The sequence below is a fragment of the Lytechinus pictus genome, chromosome 10, assembly GCF_037042905.1.
Source record: "Lytechinus pictus isolate F3 Inbred chromosome 10, Lp3.0, whole genome shotgun sequence".
NCBI classification, from domain to species: domain Eukaryota; kingdom Metazoa; phylum Echinodermata; class Echinoidea; order Temnopleuroida; family Toxopneustidae; genus Lytechinus; species Lytechinus pictus.
In genome coordinates, this window is record NC_087254.1 from 3,630,838 (window position 1) to 3,650,832 (window position 19,995).

The 19,995-nt window shown below is 34.5% G+C and overlaps 1 protein-coding gene across 1 annotated transcript in view; it reads left to right on the forward strand.

Moving 5' to 3' along the window:
• The window catches only part of LOC129269620 (hyalin-like), a 41,581-nt gene extending 25,404 nt beyond the window's left edge, over positions 1-16,177 (forward strand). The window contains exons 23-32 of the mRNA XM_064105817.1: positions 1,188-1,313; positions 2,341-2,457; positions 4,513-4,614; positions 5,225-5,347; positions 7,849-7,976; positions 8,568-8,799; positions 10,667-10,711; positions 12,148-12,317; positions 13,009-13,139; positions 13,517-16,177. Coding sequence (XP_063961887.1) covers positions 1,188-1,313; positions 2,341-2,457; positions 4,513-4,614; positions 5,225-5,347; positions 7,849-7,976; positions 8,568-8,799; positions 10,667-10,711; positions 12,148-12,317; positions 13,009-13,139; positions 13,517-13,559 — 1,217 coding nt within the window. The 3' untranslated portion in view covers positions 13,560-16,177. The remainder of the gene's footprint in view (positions 1-1,187; positions 1,314-2,340; positions 2,458-4,512; positions 4,615-5,224; positions 5,348-7,848; positions 7,977-8,567; positions 8,800-10,666; positions 10,712-12,147; positions 12,318-13,008; positions 13,140-13,516) is intronic.
• Positions 16,178-19,995: the final 3,818 nt, after the last annotated feature.

The following is a 19,995-nucleotide window of genomic DNA, read 5'->3' on the forward strand; positions in this document are numbered from 1 at the left end:
AAGGACATTTTGCAAATTTCCTGTAGAAAAAATTATGACACTGATGGATTTCCATAGAGTTACGATTGATCGGATCAATCACAACTCTTTGTACAACGGGGCCCTGTTCTCTTTTTGGTCTATACTATTCATAAGAATCGTTTTAATAGGATGCTTACAAGTTCTGCTTTTTTTTAAAGCAGCCTCCTTGATTCCCAACCTGTTTGTACGATCATCTTGACCACACAGTATAATTTGCTATATTTTTTATTCCTGATTTTAAGATGTACAGAATAAATATTATATTGTTACGGTTGGAAATGGAATTAAACCAAATAAAATGAAAATGGATAATGATGACATAAATGAGCTTCCTTGGTTAATAACACATACTGATGACGAAAAATTCATCACAAACAACCACAACAACAACGCGCAGATCTTGATAGGTTTTCCTCTTCACCGGAATTTTTAATAGTAGCACATTTTGTGCACATGCTTTATTTTTCCTTGGAACTATTTCAACCGTATATAATGCACCAGGTGGTTCGGGGGTTTTCAAATGGTCATCGTTATAAATTTATGCTGCGGTCACAAATACCATGAATACCTTTACAAACACCGAACGAACGACTTTTGACACATCGCAATAAGTGGTATGAAATCATTCGTAGGTTTTTGTAAAGTTATATGTTACTGTAGCAGTGTTATAATAATCATGGGCCTGTGCTTTACATAAGTAGGTTCTGAAATAGGACTTTTTCATTTTCAAAATCAAAATACTTGAAAGAGCACGATTTTGATGAAATTTTCAGCATTTTTCCTTGTCATTGTCACTCTAGGTATAAATATTTCCAGGCGGGAGCATCCCTTAAAGCATTGTAATGATGTGATGTTGATTCCACGCTGTGGACACACTGTGAAACGTACTGTGTGACACAATATTATTTCCAGCATGGCATGATTAAAAAAAACATAAGTGATTACCTTGCAATTTGTGAGTGACATGTTTGCTAGAATTACAACATTTAAACCAATTTGGCGTCTATATTAGGTTCCCCTTTGTACCCCATACTGCATGTTCTCAATTTATTTTCATAAAACATTTTGAATGCGATCTTTTTTGTTACTCAAATTGGCTGTTTGATTAGATGCTATCGTATCGGTTTTAAATGTCCGAAATGAGTAGTGTTTTTTTTTTCTTGCAGATATCAATGAGTGTCTTACAAGCACAACCTGTAGTGACGAGAACAGCTTCTGTCTGAACACCGTCGGTTCATTCATGTGTGTTTGTGACAATGGATATGAAATGGCTGCCAATGGTGTCTGTCAGGGTATGAGATTACAATCAAATTTTGTCAGTGTATTTAATGTTTTAAAATATAACCATGAAACTTGTCAAGTATCCGAATAAAAAAACCCTGCTCTACCGACTGAAATCCCACTTTATCAACAAAGATTGATTGCAAACGGACATTTTAAGTGATTTTCTATTTCTAAAAATGCATGGAAATTTGGAGATAGTTTCCCAATAGTCCACCAGTAAACCCGTATGCCATTGTATGGGCATGCCTAAAATAGAGAGTGCTGAGCAAAAAGTTTTGAAGAGTAAAACCCAATATTAAGACTAAAGATATTTATAAATGCTGATTTCATAATCAAATAAGCGTTTTGAAAGAGTCTGAAGCTGACTCCATCTACTGTTAATCCGTTAATTGTTGTCGTAAGTGTTTGCGTAAACGTATGTTATATCACTCTTTTTTACATTACAGTTTTCATATTGAACACACAATGATTCCAATAGTTGAATCCAAACAATGAAATTATCAAAACATTATTTCTAATTCGGAATGAGCTACATATATAATTGCAATGGGAATCATGATTGAAAACCATGAATACTTGGAGAAAACGAGTTGAAAGTTTATCCTCCTTACCCTCTAAAATATAATTATACTGACCTCACATTGTTAAAAAAAAATATGTGCTTATTCCTATTTATGGTCATATTATTTCATAAGAAATGACGTGGGAAACTAAAATCTAATGTTTTTTATTATTATATTATATCGTGGTAAAGTGGTTCTGACTCTTGCCTTCCATACAGAGGGTCTTGGGTTCGAATTCTAGCCTTGGCGTGTGTGTATTCCTTCAGCTATAAATTTATCCACACTGTGCTGCGCTCGACCCAGGTGAGGTGAATGGGTACCCGGCAGGATTAATTCCTTGAATGCACGAGCGCTGAAAGGCAGCTCGAACTAAAGCCGGGGTAATAATAATAATAAAAATAACAATGCGCCTCGGAATATATGTTTCTAGATAGATGGCTATTATTATAATTAGTATTAATATTTCATACAGTGCAAGTTGCGCAATGTTCGAGCACATCATGCCGGAATTCAGGTACCTGTTCAGTTAGTACCCTAGAACCTGTTTGTACCTGTTCATCTTCTTTTGCCGGGGCTGCTTGTGAAATAGGTAAGAGAAACATCATTATCTTTGTAATGATTTCAGTGGTTCTAACTACAACTACAACCTTTGGATTAGTTGGCCGAGGGTTCAAATCCCTCATCAGGACTTAGATTTCCATCAGGAATTCATCAATTTTGTCATGATAATGATAACATACGATTGAATTAACGAACAGGCATAGATTATTATGTGTAGTAATGGCCACACATTTTGTGATTTGAATGGAATACAGGTCATTATTTTTTTCCTCTTTAATCCTCATAAGAGGGACTCTATTTGTTCATATATTTACAATCGTTTTTACAAATCACATACAAAAATATACATAGATAAAATAACAAAACAGGAACTAAAGGATTGAAAGAACCTTTGAGACCTGTTTTAAATCAAGTCTCTTCTGATTACATTTTCTTTTAAAATAATTTCGAATTTCTACCTTTAGATCTTTCATGAAATAAAAAGCATGAGTCATTTGCTTGTCGTTTCCAAAACATTTACTAATATAATTCCTATAAATTACAAATTGTGAAAAATTTATAATAAGGTTAACCACGTTCATTTCTGTTTTTACTATTTCATGACCTATCAAGATATTTTTTTCGTTCAAAACAATCTTTACATCGAACAAAGCATTTATTAATTTAGAAACAATTTTCCAAAAAACTGTTACCACTTGACAAGTAAAAAGAATATGAATACTAGTTTCTGAAACTTTACAAATATTACATAAAATATCATTTTTAATTTTCCATTTGCAAAGGTTGTCTTTACTTGGTAGTATTCTATGAATTAATTTAAAATCAAATTGTTTAATCCTGTTGTCGTTTATAAAATCAAGTTTAAATTCTAATAATCGTTTCCAATTAAATTCAGGAGGCAAGCCAAATAAATCGTTCCATAAATGAATACAAGGGAGGTCTCTTTTCTCCTTTTCAATCATCAAATAATAATAATGTATGGCTTTCATGCCATTGATTTCTATAAAGTCACCTGTTGATATTTCAATAGTGCTGGATTTCGATGACATGCTATTTACATTTCGTGCACTATTACGTAATTTGTCAAGCCAGAACTTCGGGAACGCATTTTTTGTTTTCAACAATTCAAAGGTAGAAAGTAATTATCTTTCTTTAAAAATAGTGCATATTGAATCAATCTTCTTCCATTCACCACCTGATACGATTTGTTTAACTTTCAAGATATTGTTCTTTATCCAGTTATATATATTTCACTGAAATAATTTGCTCTTAGCCAATCAGATAGTTCGTATCATTTGTCAGTTAAACAATTTGCTCTTAGCCAATCAGATAGTTCGTATCATTTGTCAGTGAAACAATTTGCTCTTAGCCAATCAGATAGCTTGTATCATTTGTCAGTAAAAATATTGCTATTAGCCAATCAGAAAGCACGTTTCATTTGTAATAATTTGCTCTTAACCAATCAGATACCTCGTTTCATTTGTCAGTGAAATAATATAATACATCTTTTTTATACTTTATGTTACTATTGTACCAAATAATTTCGTTTTCAATATTCGTTACTTTAAACATATCAATATACTTTAAATGAGCCCATGAACAGAACATGTCAACATAAAGTATGGGCAAATGCTTTTTCTTACAAATACGATACATATCATTCTTTTTGCAATTAAAAGTCAAACAAAGAGGCAAATCCCCGCCGATCCAATTTTCAAACAATATTCAAACAGGGTTTTCCAAGCACTGTCTTCACCTGTAAAAATATTTATTGATACAGGTCATTATTATTATTATCAAACATTAGAAAATTATGTTATTAACGAGCCCCACCCCACCCCCAGATGCCAAATGAGTATAAGACCTTAAACTTGTGATTACGATCAATACAACTTAAATTTCATTTACTGTTTATTAGGCTTCTAGCTTTTGTTGGCGTCCCCATAAAACTGTTTGTTATATAGTTGTATTCATTGTCTTCTTACCTTTAATTGTTTTTTTTTATAATTCTCTTGTTTATATAATCACGTTTTTATGGTGAATGAAATAAATGAGCCTGAACTTGTAATAAATCTCTTTCTAGATCTTCGCTGTGGAAATGGTAACTGCCATATATCTCAGGTATGTTCTAACGGTCTGTGTACATGCCCAGAAGGAACCGAAGCATCCCTTGGTATATGTACAAGTAAGCATCTATATATTTCCAATTTTCGCTCAATTTTTAATAATCTTTTTTTTTCAGTGGTCCTTTAACTCTGCTATTCCTTGATTAAATTTTGTTAAATCGGTTTGGTTGCACGTGTACATGGTACAACATACATCATCCAATACTGTTAATTTCTGACATTAACCAATGCCACGTTAATGTATCAATATTTATTATTTTTACAATTATTGTAAAATTAACAATCATGATAATTAGTTTTCCTGTAATCTTGTATTAGAGAAGCTAATTAATGGCTATAAGTCTTGGATAATGTCTATACAATAATAACCAGTACCAATCGTGCAAAATCAAAATCTAGATTTTGGAAAATATATATTTAAAAAAATGTCAGTATTATTCTCCCAGAAATAGCTCAGTGTGCAAAGACTTAATTCTGCTAAAGTCTGATGAGACGTTGCAAGACATATCATTTGAAAACCAAAAGTCAACCTCAAGTGTTTGTTGTGAATTCGTATTTGAGTTTCATTCCATTTCTTCTCAACTTTCTGGTAACTCCCCAATACGCGGGTACTAACGAATGATTTGTAATTAAACGTATTTTTTTTTTATTTTGACTTCATTTTCTCAGATCAATGTTCCTCTTCATGTGACCTCCAGCGTGAGATATGCATGCAGACATCCAGCGGTAGCTATACATGTGAATGCAGACAAGACAGAGACCGGAGCTTCTGGACAAGGCAATGTGTAACAAGTACGTCATATGAACTAATAAAAATAACAAGTTGATCTGAATAAAAATAGAAAAATCCAACAAGCACACACTGAAATTTTCATCAAAATCGGATGTAAGATAAGAAGGTGATGACATTTTAAAGTTTCGCTTAATTTCACAAAACAGTTATCCTGGTCGGTATGCAAATGAGGGGGCCGATGGCATCGCTCACGCACTATTTCTTTTGTATTTTATTGTATTAAATATGAAATATTCTAATTTTCTCCTCATTGTCCTAAGAAACAAAGTTTTATTCCTCCCTGAACATGTGACATTACCAATCTTATAACATTTTATGGTTCAGCTATTAAAGTTGGTCTGTGATGTCAAATTGGTAAAAATTAAAATATTTTATACAAAATTAAAATATTTTATAATTCAAACATTTAAAATATTTTATAATTCAAACAATAAAAAACAAAAGAAATAGTGAGTGATGGACATCTTCGACTCTCTCATTTGCATGGCACTCAGTTGTGCATATAAATGTTTTGTGAAAAATAAGCGAAACTTTAAAATGTAAACAAAATCATATTTTTCATCCGATTTTGATCAAATTTTCAGTAATATGCTTGTATGATTTTCTCTATTTATTCAAATCAATGTTTTTCTGCGGTGGCATTTTAACAAGTTTAATACAATTCGGGGGCCGCAGAATATGGGAACTGGATGGGCTTCAGCCCCCATTTTTGTCCAAAACCGAGTAAAAAATGTAAAGGTCAAGTTAACCCCAGAAAAATGTTAATTTTAATAAATAGAGAAAAATTAAGCTAGCATAATGCTGAAAATTTCATCAAAATTGGATGTAAAATAAGAAAGTTATGGCATTTTAAAGTTTTACATATTTTTCACAAAACAGTGATATGCACAACTCAGTGACATACAAATGAGAGAGTCGATGATGTCACTCACTCATTATTTCTTTTGTTTTTTATTGTTTGAATTATACAATAGTTCATTTTTTTACAGATCTGACTATAAGGACCAACTTGACTGAACCATATAGTATTAAACAATGCTAATTCCACATGTTCAGGAGGAATTCATCATTGCTTCACTTGACAATGAGGAGAAAATTATAATATTTCATATTTCATATAATAAAATACAAAAGAAATAGTGAGTGGATGACATCATCAGTCTCCTCATTTGCATACTGACCAGGATGTACATATAACTGTTTTGTGAAATTAAGCGAAAGTTTAAGATGTCATAACTTTCTTATTTTACATCCGAATTTGATGAAATTTTCAATGTTATGCTTGTTGAATTTTCTCTTTTTATTCAAATCAACTCTGTGTTGGGGTGGACTTGTCCTTTAAAATGACTATCTGAATGTTATTTTGTGCATGGTCAGCCACCCCTCCCCACTTTTGGTTTAGCCCCCCACCCACTTTGTAAACCTTTTCGCTGCCCCTGCGGAATCGTGTTATGCGCGTGTACTTGCTTTACAGGATGTGATATCTCATGTGCATCGTGTGACATAGAAATAAAATATACGATCATTTATGTTATACGATCTGGTTCCACTGCTGGAAAAGAGTTTACGATCTTACAAGACAGTTTCAACAAGGGAATTACACGTTTTATCCATTCAGATAATGGCATAATAAAGTTATTTTTTTAATTAAAAATTGAGTCAAGAAGTCCGAGATTTGTAATCTGATTCAAAGCCTCCAAAACTGTATTGTATCGTCATTCAGACTGCCCTCTCTCGTCGGGTTCGCAAGTACTGACAAAAGATGCATCCTGGATAGCCACTTCAGCTTCAGCTGCATTCCAACCGGGCCCTATGCCTCGATTGATCCGATCAAACTCAAGTATATGGAAATCCATCAGCGTCATAATTTTTCTTTAGGGAATTTGCTCAATGTCATTTGAAAACAAAGAAAAGCATACTGAATTGTCATGAAAATATACATCATTTCTAGAAAATATTTAAAGCAAACATGTACTTTAAGAAGTTGACGTTGCTGGCTTTCCATAGTTGCAATTGATCATATCAATCGCAACTCTCTGAAGATGGGGCCGTTTTCCATTATGTGTTCCTACAATAATCCTTCCCAGTGTAGTACGTCGAGTTCCTAATAAGAAGGAATTGAGAAAGTCACATTTAGTATGAATGCAGTGGCGCACAGACGGGGGTGGGAGGTTAGCACTGGGGCGCTTGACACCCACCTCCCTCCACCAAAAAAAAAAAAAAAATGCAACTAAAAAAAAAAGAAAAGGAAAGAAAAGGAAAAAGAGAATGATGAAATATGGTATTATTTTCCGAACGGTATGTCAAAGAGTAACACAAACTGGAATATTTTAATAAGAATGTCAAAATATTCACTTTTAGATTGAAACCATGCCCCCCCCCCTTCACAGGGCAGGCGCTCTGTCTAATGACATCGCATATTATATGAATGTGAGACTTAGACATGAAATAGAATTTAGAGGAAGCTTACCCATTTTGTATTTTATTTTGTTATTTTTAGGAGTTCGCGAGTTTTTCATCAGATTCATTGTTGCAGAAATCGGAATCTTAGCAGTAGACTATGGTGATCAATATGCAAATGAGCAAAGCCAGGAATATCAAGATGCAACTGGGGCTATGCAAAATCTGGTAAACTGGTTTTATTCATTCATTTGTGAAAGATGTGTATGTCAGTTACCAATAGTGCGGCGTTTAAACACTTACATAGCATTGCAGACAAACATGAATACTACATGAACTGAATATTGCCGCTTAGTCTGATCGTTTATGTCCTTGAAATAATTTGGTTGATTGAATCATGTTTTTGTCCACTGGGATTATCCATCATCATATCATTTTAATTATTATCATCATTATCATCCGCGTCATTCATCCGCATTAACTGTTCGACCGATACATGAAGCCTTACTATTTGTGGGGGTGTGTGAAGATTTGTATGTGTTGTTTCGTTGCGGAGCTGAGTGTGTGAGTGTGGGTGTGCGCACGCATATGTGTGTGTGTGATGGGGATGACACAATATCTCATCCCCCTGAACAATGTATGAATTGTGTAAACTATCGTTGATAATCAGTTTGTATTAGTGTTATTGTTATTATCATAAGTATTATTATTATTATTATTATAATTTCTATTATCAATATTATTGTAATCATCAAACCGATAATATATTTGGATACCATGATAATGCTGATTGCTAACATTATCTTTCTGTCTTTACAGCTTCCTCGGATCTTACTTGCCCAAGGGGTTCAAGGAATCATCAACGTAGGCGTCCTGGGTTTCTTCCCCGGTAGTCTGGGCGTGGATTGTAGGATACCCGTCAGTGTTGACTTCACCGGTGATGAAAACACAATCTTAGATGCCATCATATCTTACCTTCGAAACAATGGTAACACTCTCAGTGACGGCACTTTCCGACTTGAGATACCGGGCGATTTAGTCACAACAAGAGGTACGTTCATGCAGGTCACTTATGAACCTATATGAGTTAAATGTTGACCTACCATGGCTATTGGTGATATTTGGAAAAGATATTTTGTTAACGTTATTTCCTTGACTAAATTTTATCATTGAACACTAATTATGCGAAGGGACATTAAGTTTCCATTTTCGTATGTGTGAATTAAAGATACAATTTCTTTGATATTGTAATCAGCTTTCTGTTTCTCTGTAACGGTATAATTCACGCATTTTTGTTTGTTGAAGGAGATCCGGCATTTACCCTAAAAAAATATACCACCACGAAGGCCCATAGTTACTGATTGAAGGTGTCAATTTTTGAATATGGTGCAGTTTTGAAAGAACAAATTCTATCACCTTTCAAAATAAAAGATTAAAGAAATATTGTTTCCCTGCCTTATATCCGTGCTGGTCTCCCTCCAATAAAAAGCCAGATTGTATATGATGTACCTCACTTTCCTAATGTACTTAAAAATAAAACTATTTTAAGAAGAAAAACAAGGTGTTGTGCTCGACCCAGGTGAAGTGAATAATTACCTAATTAATCGTTGGGTTTTTTTACCTATGAAATTCTTCGGGCTGCTATGATCGCTTAAAGTGATTGGCTAACATTGATTTGACTTTTTAAAAATCTGAGCTAGAAGGTCACACTTGTCACCTGTGTCTTTGATATGTCACAAAAATGAAGCCCAGAAAAAATCGCGTCACAAAATCATTATTTAGTGCTTCAAAAATTGAAATATAAAGTGACCGGAAACACCATCTTAATTTCATCCCATACAGTTATGTGTTCTATTTAAGTGTCTTTAAGACGCCTTACTACAAAATCGGTGTTTGCCTTGTATATTTAGCTTTTCATTCTCAATAATGGTTGTTTTCAGGTTTTTTTTTAGTTCTAATACATGTACTTGTTTCATCTTGGTTTGAGATTTTTTTAAGTCGATTGCTCACAAAGTTAAATAATACCCTTAAGACGTGTATGGACATATTTGACCGTTCTGTCAATTACAAGGAAGCCTTTACATGGTTTAATGGTCAAGTCCACCCTATAAAAATGTTGATATGAATCAATAGAAACAACTCAAACAGGCATCACGTTAACAAAATCGGATGCAAAATAAGAATGTTAAGATAAATTAAACTTTTTAGCTTATTTTCAAATGTATGCACAACTTCGTGAAATGCAAATGAGAGAGCCGATGATGTCTCTTACTATTTTTTCTGTTTTTTATTATTTGCATTAAACATTTCAATTTTTACAAATTTAACAATAATGACCAACTTGATTGAACCACAAAATGCTAAAATAATGATTATGCCACATGTTCAGTGAGGATTAAAACTTTTTTTTACACGACAATAAAGCAAAATCTATCCATATCTAAAGGAAATACAAAAGAAATACTAGTAGTGATTATATGACGTCATCAGTCCTCTCATTTGCATAACAACCAGGACGTGCATAACTGTTTCTAAAGTAAAGTGAAACCTAAAAGGTGATAACTTTGTTATTTTCCGTCAGATTTTGATGAAATTGTCAGTACAGTGCTAAAATCAACTTTTTGTTGGGATGTTTTTTAATAATGTATATGTACCAGTTGTGAACATTTCAATTAGTTTACTGGAATTAAAACACTAACAAAAAATGGTTAATTGAGAAATGTTTCATAACAATTTCATTCAAATTAAAGGCAAGTTTCGAAGCATGTGCTTTGATACGCTTATGGAATTAACAGTTGTATTTTTAATGTCCCATGGTGAAATACACTAAAGCTCTATCTATTGAAATTAATGAAATTGGATAAACTTCAATTTTTAAACTACAATTTTTAAACTACCATTCTTCATATCCTTGCCAGATGCTGTTACAACCACAGTTTCGCCAGTTCAAACGGGTGGAGTCGGTAAGGTGTTCGATTGATTTAATAATTCTAAACTTGATATGCACTCTCTTTATCAGAGAGTTTTTGCCATGAGCTAAGAGTCATGCTACAGTGTGACTTCCATCCATGTTTAGATGTATTTTCTTGATAAAAGAGTGGATGTGGTCTGACGAAGCCTGTCGAGATTTTTTTGTAAAGATTCAACGATGTGGGTAAAATTTGAATATTATTGTTGCATTTCAATAAACCAAAGACTGAATGACCATATATTTTAAAATTCTTTTTTGTTGTCCTAATAGCATGAAAAGAGAGGAATGTAAAAAAAGTCGAGGTCCCAGCATCTTAGAATTTGATTTAAGTTAAATAGACATTAAAGATCCAGACCGGACCCGAAAATGAAATTGATAAATTATATACCAATCGAAAGCTTATAAGCTACTAAATACAGCAAGGTATGCTTCATGCATTTTCACCGCTTCCCAGCTGAGTATTTTGCTTAAGAATATTCCAATTATCGGGCTTCGAACCCCGCTTAGAAAATAGGCTGTATTGTACTTTTCACCTGCCTCGAGACCGTGACGTCACGTTGTGTAAGAAGCGTCGTGATTCCATAGATTTGTACACAGAAAAATTGGGTGATTTGTTTGCTTTCCAGATAACGCATTTCATTCTCTTCACTTCTATCACAGAGGGATATCACATATATTTTTACCCAAAAGCTTGAATGTATGAAATCTACAGTTTTGAACTAGTTTTTGCCATATTTTATTTCCTGCTTATTTGGCGCAGATTTCAATTCTATCTGCATTTAGATTATGTATAACAACTTTTCCTGACATAGCAATTTAGGCCCAATAAGAGCCAAACAAAGAAATCACAAAAAAGTAATGAATAGTTGTAGGTTTACAACAATTTGAACAGTGAATAATTTTGAGTGCCATTTTCATCTGAAAACGAAAAAAAAAATGGATTCATAACATGGAAATGGAAAAAAATACCCAATGCTTTTGTACACAAACCTATGAAATCACAACCCTCCTGACACAACGTGACGTCATCATTTCCAGGCGACGTGGGGGTGCTCAATCGAAGCGTACTTTGGAGGAGCAGTTTCTTTGATTTTGATTTAATATTTTTAACTATTGGAAGGAGATATATGTAATATTTTTGGTATATTTGTATTGTATAAATCATTACCTTTATTTTGATATATGATTGTTTTTAAACCGGTCAGGGTCTTTAAGTGTGCTTATATTTTGATTTCATTTGTTTGTCTTGCATTTTGTTTTACTTTTTTGTAATTCTATCGTTGCCTGAAATAAATTCTTGATCATTTGTTAATTCAATCAATCGATCGATCAATCAATCATTTATTCATTCAATCAATCAACCAACAAATCAATCAATCAATCAGTCATTCAAAATAAGTCAGCAAAAGTTATTGTTTCTTTTCTCAGTTTCTGACGGAGAGGTAAACATTGGTTTGATCGTGGGTGTCATTGGAGGTGTTCTGCTTCTCATATGCATCCTGTCAATCGGTTTCTGTCTTATGTTTACACGAACCCGCCAACTGAATCAACTGAGACGAAAAGGGGCGGTCCAGTCTGAAGAATACGGAACAGATGACGTAAGCAATGACGAAAACTATACTAATGCACTTTTGGTTCCGCTATCGACACCCCCTTTTGAAGCCAACAAATGAGCCGAAAAGAGACGGTGTCTAGTGTTGAAGTTGTGTTTTTGTTGATAAACAACAAATTCCACACTCATAACATCACAGCACTTAATATAATGTTTCTAAGCGCTGCATACGATTGCCCAAGCTTTATCACGGCTACCCTGATTGGACGCTTGAACATTCAAGGAATTTCTTCCTACCGGGTACCCATTTACTACACCTGGGTGGAGAGTGGCAATTGTAGTTAAACGCCTTGCCTAAGGACGCAAGAGCTTCGACGGGATTTGAACCCCCGGACCTTGTGGTTTAAAGTCCGGAGACTTATCCACAGAGCCACGACCTCTCTACAAAGTCACCCCAACCGTTTGAAAGTGTAAATTAGGCCGTCCAATGTCTACTCTTTAATCAAGCATCCTATACCCATACAAAATTTCATCAAGAGGTGTTGTGGCTCAGTGGCACTGAGGTAATCAGATTATGTACAAAATTATTGGTCTATTAAGCTACAAAGAATCGTACTCTGTATATATCCCTTATTGCCCTATTGCCTTATCGTCTTGCATAAATATGTCTGCAAAATAATCACAATTATACCCTTCTAATGCTATCTCTGTACATTGTTTCAATAATTTCTTAACAGTTGATATACCGACTAGCTGCTTCCATCCCTAATGTGTACTTTCAAAGTCCAGGGCCTGTAGAGCAAGCACCATCCCCACCCTCCCCTCCTCAAGAACATACCCCTCCTACACCTCAGAAGGAAAAACGCAAGTAAGTGAAATATTCTTCATGTCCTCGTGTTTGAGACGTCATATGAATTAAATAACGAAACACAAGACTGTCCTGTTGAAAAGGTTAAGCAGAACAGGTCTTTTTTTGTAATAATTCACAAACTATTCACCGAATATTCACAGAATTTAGATTCCCATTCATAAAATGCAAATATTCTTTACTCAAGGACGATTTGAACAACATATACATGTAATGTGCTAAGGGCCTTTTTTTATGTACATTATTATCACGAATGACATTTTGTACTTTGTGATATTTAAATAGTGTTGTTGTTTTGATTGTATTTTTGAACGGGAAACTGAATAAATATCAAATATAAATTGACATCACTAATGATATCGAATTTTCTCTTTCAGGCATCGCAGGAGAAAGGGCCCCTTCTTTTATCACCCTGCTTAAACGTGGAACACCCATGACCGTGAAATCTTCATCATGGCTCAAGCATGTCAAGTAGTGCCATTTGGGAATAGGCTATTGAAGAGATGATAATACCAATTTTTATAGCACACATTCAAGACCACATTCTCATCAACTGTCTGGACATCGAAGAAATTAATTATTTATAAATGCATATAAGATTATTTTACTCAGTTTTCTTCAAGTGTTGGTACAGTTAAGGACGAGTCTTTATCGATATTTTAAAATCCTGATTAAAATAAATTATGTACATTCATTCATACAAAATTTAACTTGTCTTCAAATATTTTTCTCAGGATTACGAAGATATAAAACAATATATTGCTGTTCGTTCTTGTTTACATATTATGCAAATAATGTAAGGAGTAGTTATATAAAAACATTGCTGTATGGGTTTATACATGATAAAGATATGTACGTATGGTAAAAAAAAAGTTCATTTATAGAAGTAAACGTACGAAGAGGTCAAAATATTTGAACAAAGTATCAAATTTATTTGATCAGTACAGATCATAAATAAGAACAATAAACCTAGCCTAGAATAAACAGAATCGAATTAGACAATAAACCTGATAAATAAGAGAGAACCCCCATAAATTATCACGCCAGAATGATCAAAATAACACATGGAGGGGGGGGGGGGCTAACACTAGATTATTTTGGTAACAAAGGAAGAAAATGTATGATTTAAGAAATATTTTATGCATGGGAAAAAAATATATTCACTGTTTGTAGATATTCCGTAGTATCAGTAAAATCAACAAATTTGACATAACATTTTACATCATATAATGGCCATCTATGGATTGATAACCTCAATTTACTTTTGACAAATGTGTAACAATGTACAAAAGAAGTTTCATTTTTTTTTTCTGTCAGAATGAAACTGAAATGTGTACTGATTTCATAAGCTGTGTTAGAAAAGTTATTTTGCCTGCAACAATAAATGTGAACTTAATATGACTATTATGTTTCTTACGGCGTTTAAAAGCAGATGCAATATGTGTGTAAGAATACTTTTGTCTCGGGGAGGGCCCACCAGGCCTAGGATCCAATACAAGGGCGGATCCATAATTTTCCAAAGGGGCCGGGGGGGGGGGGGCATTTTTGTACAGGAAAAAATTACAAGCAAAAAAACAAAACAAACAAACCTAACAAACGAAGGTTTCACTACCAGATCGAGGTCATTTTGTTGCTGGGCCCCTTTGATTTGAAAAATAAAGCGTTTTCACTACCAACATGAACCAGCGTTTTGTTCCAGGAAAACTTTGACAAGCAAAAAAAAGGTCCTCACTTGCGCATGCCATGAGAGATTCCCCTAAAAATATTCTTGTCACTCTAAAAAACGGGGGGGGGGGGGGCACTTCCCGGATGCGCCCCTATATGGATCCACCACTGTTCCAACTTTTAGACCGTGTGTTTCGTACCTTTGTTTATGAGTTAGTGCACTGTTAGCGCTAACAACGTTTCTGTGCGGTCAGTACAGGTCTTTAGTGTAAACTGAACTTGGGAGTATTCGCAACCACTACGCTGACGATTATGGAACCGAGTGAATCTATTGTCAAAAGCCAATCATGACAAAAAAGCAGTCTTCGCCGTGAATAAAAGAAAAAGAACGCAGTATCGTCCGTAAATCTTACCTGGACAGACGGCATATTTGCAATATTGTGTCAGCTCCGATTCTCAGGACGATCTGCTGTCCCGGTTCACAAATTTTTGACAAAGGCCTCAAGACTGTTCATTATGATTTGACGGGCACTTTCTATGCATTTACTATATTCTAGAATCCGACCCTTTTGCAATCGCGAAAACCCGCCATATAGACTCTAGAAAACACCGCGGTGCACCGCAGTCATTTCAATATGGTAGAAGTCAACAATGGGGAATGTTAAAAATCGAAAGCAAGGCTTTGTAAGATTAGGGTGAAGATAAATTATTTACATGTAGACAAATGCTTTCCTCGGCCTCATGGCAACAACCCTTTTTGTCTGCACGCTGCGCCCTGTTGTAGATGAGTTCAGGTCTGTACCAGATTTTATATCGCATGTAAAATGGGTGTGTTTCTGGGGTGTGTTTACACACAACCCCGTGAATCATCCAACAAGCGCAAGATCCTTTTCTTTATGTTTATACAGAGAATCTAATTAAAGCTCATGTTGGCTGATTCGAGAAGTTCTTGTGATTCTACATACACGTTCTACCTCGAAAGGATAGCTGGCGGACGGAAAATTTCCCAGGCTCGTATCTGCCGACATACGCTCTGTTTATAAGGAAATACATTCGCATTCCCGCAGATTCGCCGGAGTAAACTCGAATATATGGATTCTCTTGTATAAACGCACAAATGTATAAGATTGTACCACATTTAGGCATATAATGTCTACAGTTCGTAATGATCGAAACAGATTTCAAGACAGAATATGCATCGGAAGTGCAACGGTTTACTTTTATATGAAATGTATTATACAGCTAATTGTAAATTATCTTTACCAACATAGAACTAAATATCAAAATGAAGCAAATGTACATGCATGAATGATGTCACGTTCGAAGTAAGTTCATGACATTCAATATTGAAAAATAAAGGTCAACCACATAATGGCAGGAATGTGCGTGCATTGAACTATGTTGTTTGTGTGTGTGTGTGTGTAAAATTCTCTTTAATATTTATGAGACAGGTTATGGGACATGGCAAAATCATAGTGGTTTTATAGAACTTTAAGTTTGGCTGGAATGTATGCTTTTATCTAAATCAACTTTGTTCAGAATCAAATAAGGAAGTCCAGTTTTACGTAAAGGACAAGTCCAGCCTAGCAAAAAGTTTATTTTAATAAAAAGAGAAAAATCCAACAAGCATAACACTGAAAATTTCATCAAAATCGGATGTAAAATAAGAAAGTTATGACATTTTAAACTTTCTTTAATTTCACAAAATAGTTATATGCACATCCTGGTTAGTATGCAAATAAGGAGACTGATGACGTCATCCACTCTTTCTTTTGTATTTCATTGCATGAAATATGAAATATTCTAATTTTCTCCTCATTGTCAAGTGAAACAATTATTAATTCTTCCCTGAACATGTGGAGTTACCATTGTTTAATACTATATGGTTCAGTCAAGTTAGCCCTGTTGTCAAATCTGTAAAAAATGAAATTCGAACAATAAAAAACAAGAGAAATAGTGAGTGATGGACATCATTGACTGTCTCATTTGCATGTCACTGAGCTGTGCATATCACTGTTTTGTGAAAAATAAGCGAAACTTTGAAAAGTCATAACTTTTCAAAGGTTACAGCAGATTTTGATGAAATTTCCAGCATTATTTTTTTTTGTAATTCATGCTTTATTGATCCTTTTCATCAAAATTTACATAACAAAACATTCATGATATAATGGATCACATATAAAAGTTCAGATGTCGTTGGCATATAAAATAACATGTCTAACATACAAAATAGTATAAAATAAGAAAACATATATGTTTGTTTACAACACAAAAAGAAAATCAGGCACTTGGCCTATAAACAAAATTAAATAAACATAACAAAAACAGCCTTCTGCTTTATCGCCTCTTTAAAGTATTCAGAATGATAGCCCACTTGCCATCATGTTTTTCTAATTTGCATTTCCTTTGTGCTATGGTATGTTCAACAGTTTCAAATGATAAAAGAAAGTTACAAAAATGGGGGAGAGTAGGTTTTGTTTCGTCACATCGACATCTAAAAATATATTGTTTACCTGACAGGAGCAGAAAGTTCAATATAAATATATTTCTGGGAATTTGGGGCTTACAGATACCAAAAAGAACATATCTTTCTGAGAGGAAATCAGGAAGATCTAGTGAAGCAAAAAGTGTACCAACATTATTCCAAAATTGGTTAACGACATGGCAAGATAAAAAAGATGCACTAGAGTTTCTGGTGATACTTTACAAAATGTGCAAAGTGTATCAGTTACCTTGTTAATACGGAATAACCAAACCTTGGTAGGAATCAAATTATTAATAATCTTGAACTGTAAAGCTCGAAGTCTCGTATCTATAGTAGTACGTAGAGGTAGTTTTAAGAGTTCTCTTACTTCTTCTTGTTGAAACCCATAAGTGTCTTTTAAACGTGTAAATATATTCGAAATTGATGGGTTATTTTCCTTTATAAAAAATGTGTAAAAAATATACTTTGGTACACCCGTTACTTCTCTAGTGATGTCATCAATAGTTAAAGTTGGAATCAATGAAATGTTGTCGACAATGGGATGAAAGTTTTGAGATAGAAAAAATACTTTCCATTTTGATGGCATAAACTTAAAACAGTCAAGAAGCAAAAAGTATTCAACAAATGTTAAGCCTTTATTTTTTGCATCTTTCCATCTTAATGGTCTGCCATACTCATCCAACATATGTGACACTCTAACAAAACCTTTGTTTCTTTATCTCTGGCTTATAAAAAGATTTTCCATTTTGTAATATGCATCCTATTATTCCATAGTATTTGGTTACATATTTTTTTTTCTTCAGCATTATGCTAGTTTGATTTTTCTCTATTCAAATCCACATTTTCTGGGGTGGACTTGACCTTTAAAAGTAAGGTGTTTCTTACCCCAACAACTCTTTGCAGAAAATGTTGCAATTACAACCCTGTAAAAGAATGGTATTTTGTGTGTATTTAAAAACACATTATGTTCTATTATACTTCTATGTATTAAAGAACAAACGTTTACCATTAATAACGCCTAAAGCTGTTGCATGGGGAGCTTGTCATCCGAATCATGTTCTTTTTTTTTTTTGTGAGAAAATACATCCCCCCAAATTAATGGAAACTTGTACCTTTATTCAATTGATCTGAGGCGTGTATTTCTTTAGTCTCGCATTTGATTCTAAAGTAGTAGTAGTGCTAAAAACAACGCACCCAGCGGCGTAACAGGGGTCGATGGCCAGGGGGGGGGCAAGAGCCAAAAATTTCCCGGTCATATCATGGAACAGGCAATAGCGTCATAAGGGAAACATTTTGAGGGGGCGATATGGCGTATCGGGCAAATATGTATAGATATATATAAAAGCGAGCGAAGCGAGCGAGCAAATTGTTGACGTTTTTATTGCAAAAATCAAATTTTGTGATAGATTTTGACATAATGTTGAAAAGATGATATCATATTTCACCCTCTTCCCTTTCCTTTTTTCTCTCTTTTTTAGTACGCCAAGGTGAACAAGATATTTGTTATGATTGTGAGTATCAGGGCGAAGCTCTATATGCTCGAGGGGGCGAGTATGGCGCTTGTGGCAAGAAGTAGCTTAATATAGGTCCCGAGCGAGCGAAGCGAGCGAGATAAAAAAACAAATCCCCTTTTCATGAGAATCTAACATGAAGATAGATTTTAACGTGATATTCAGAAAAATATAATACACTTTCCTTTCTTTCCTCATTTTTTCGTTTGATTGTAGAACTTTTGGGGGCCATGGTCCAAACTCATCCATATAACAGTGCTTTATGGGTGGGGTCCAGGGCAGAGCCCCGGAACCTCTTGATATCAAAGCCATTTTAGACCTCACAGATGGCCACTTATTTTAATCAAATTGCGTGTATATTTATATAGCTTTCACACAAAAAACATAAATTCAATGCAGTTGTGTATCGTAATCATCCAAATATTGTGAGGGGCACGCCATAGCAAATGTGGGAAAATTTGTAAAAAGTCGCCAGCGAGCGAAGCGAGCCAGAAAAGAAATGGCCTGTTAAAATGAAATTCTATTTCTAATGTGATAGATTTTTACATCATTATAGCACACATCATGTCATATATATTTTTTTCATTCATCTCATTTCGCTGCCTCCTTTATTTTCTTTTATTTCCCCTTGGCTGTGGGACCACCCCCCGGTACGCCAGTGCTTTAATGTAAAGCTTAATGCAGGAAGGGTCCATATAGGGGCCCGTTATAGAACCCAGTAAAGGTTACAGGTGAAGAGCCCCCACTCAGTGGCGTACCGTGAGTCAGGGCATTGGGGGGCACCAGCAAAAAATTCGAGTCACTTAGGGAGCGCGCTCAGTTGCCAGGTATACTGACCTAATAGAGACATTTTAAGGACATGCAGTGCCATTAAACGGATATGTATCTAACTAATTAAATAATGCGAGCGCGAAGCGCGAGCTGAAAATTTAGGAAATTCAGACCTGAAGAGGTGCATTTCAAGGCCTGTTTGCAGGAATTCACGAAGACCGTACCTGTTTCACTAACCAAATGATGAGCGCGAAGCACGAGCTGAAAATTTTTGATATTGAGATCAGAAAAATTGACATTTTAAAGACTGATTTTATGAATTAATGAAGAGCAGACACCTCACCAATAAACTAATGCGAACGTTAGCACGGACAGGAAATGATTTATATTAAGACCTTAAAATAGGGCAATCACTTTAAGTAGT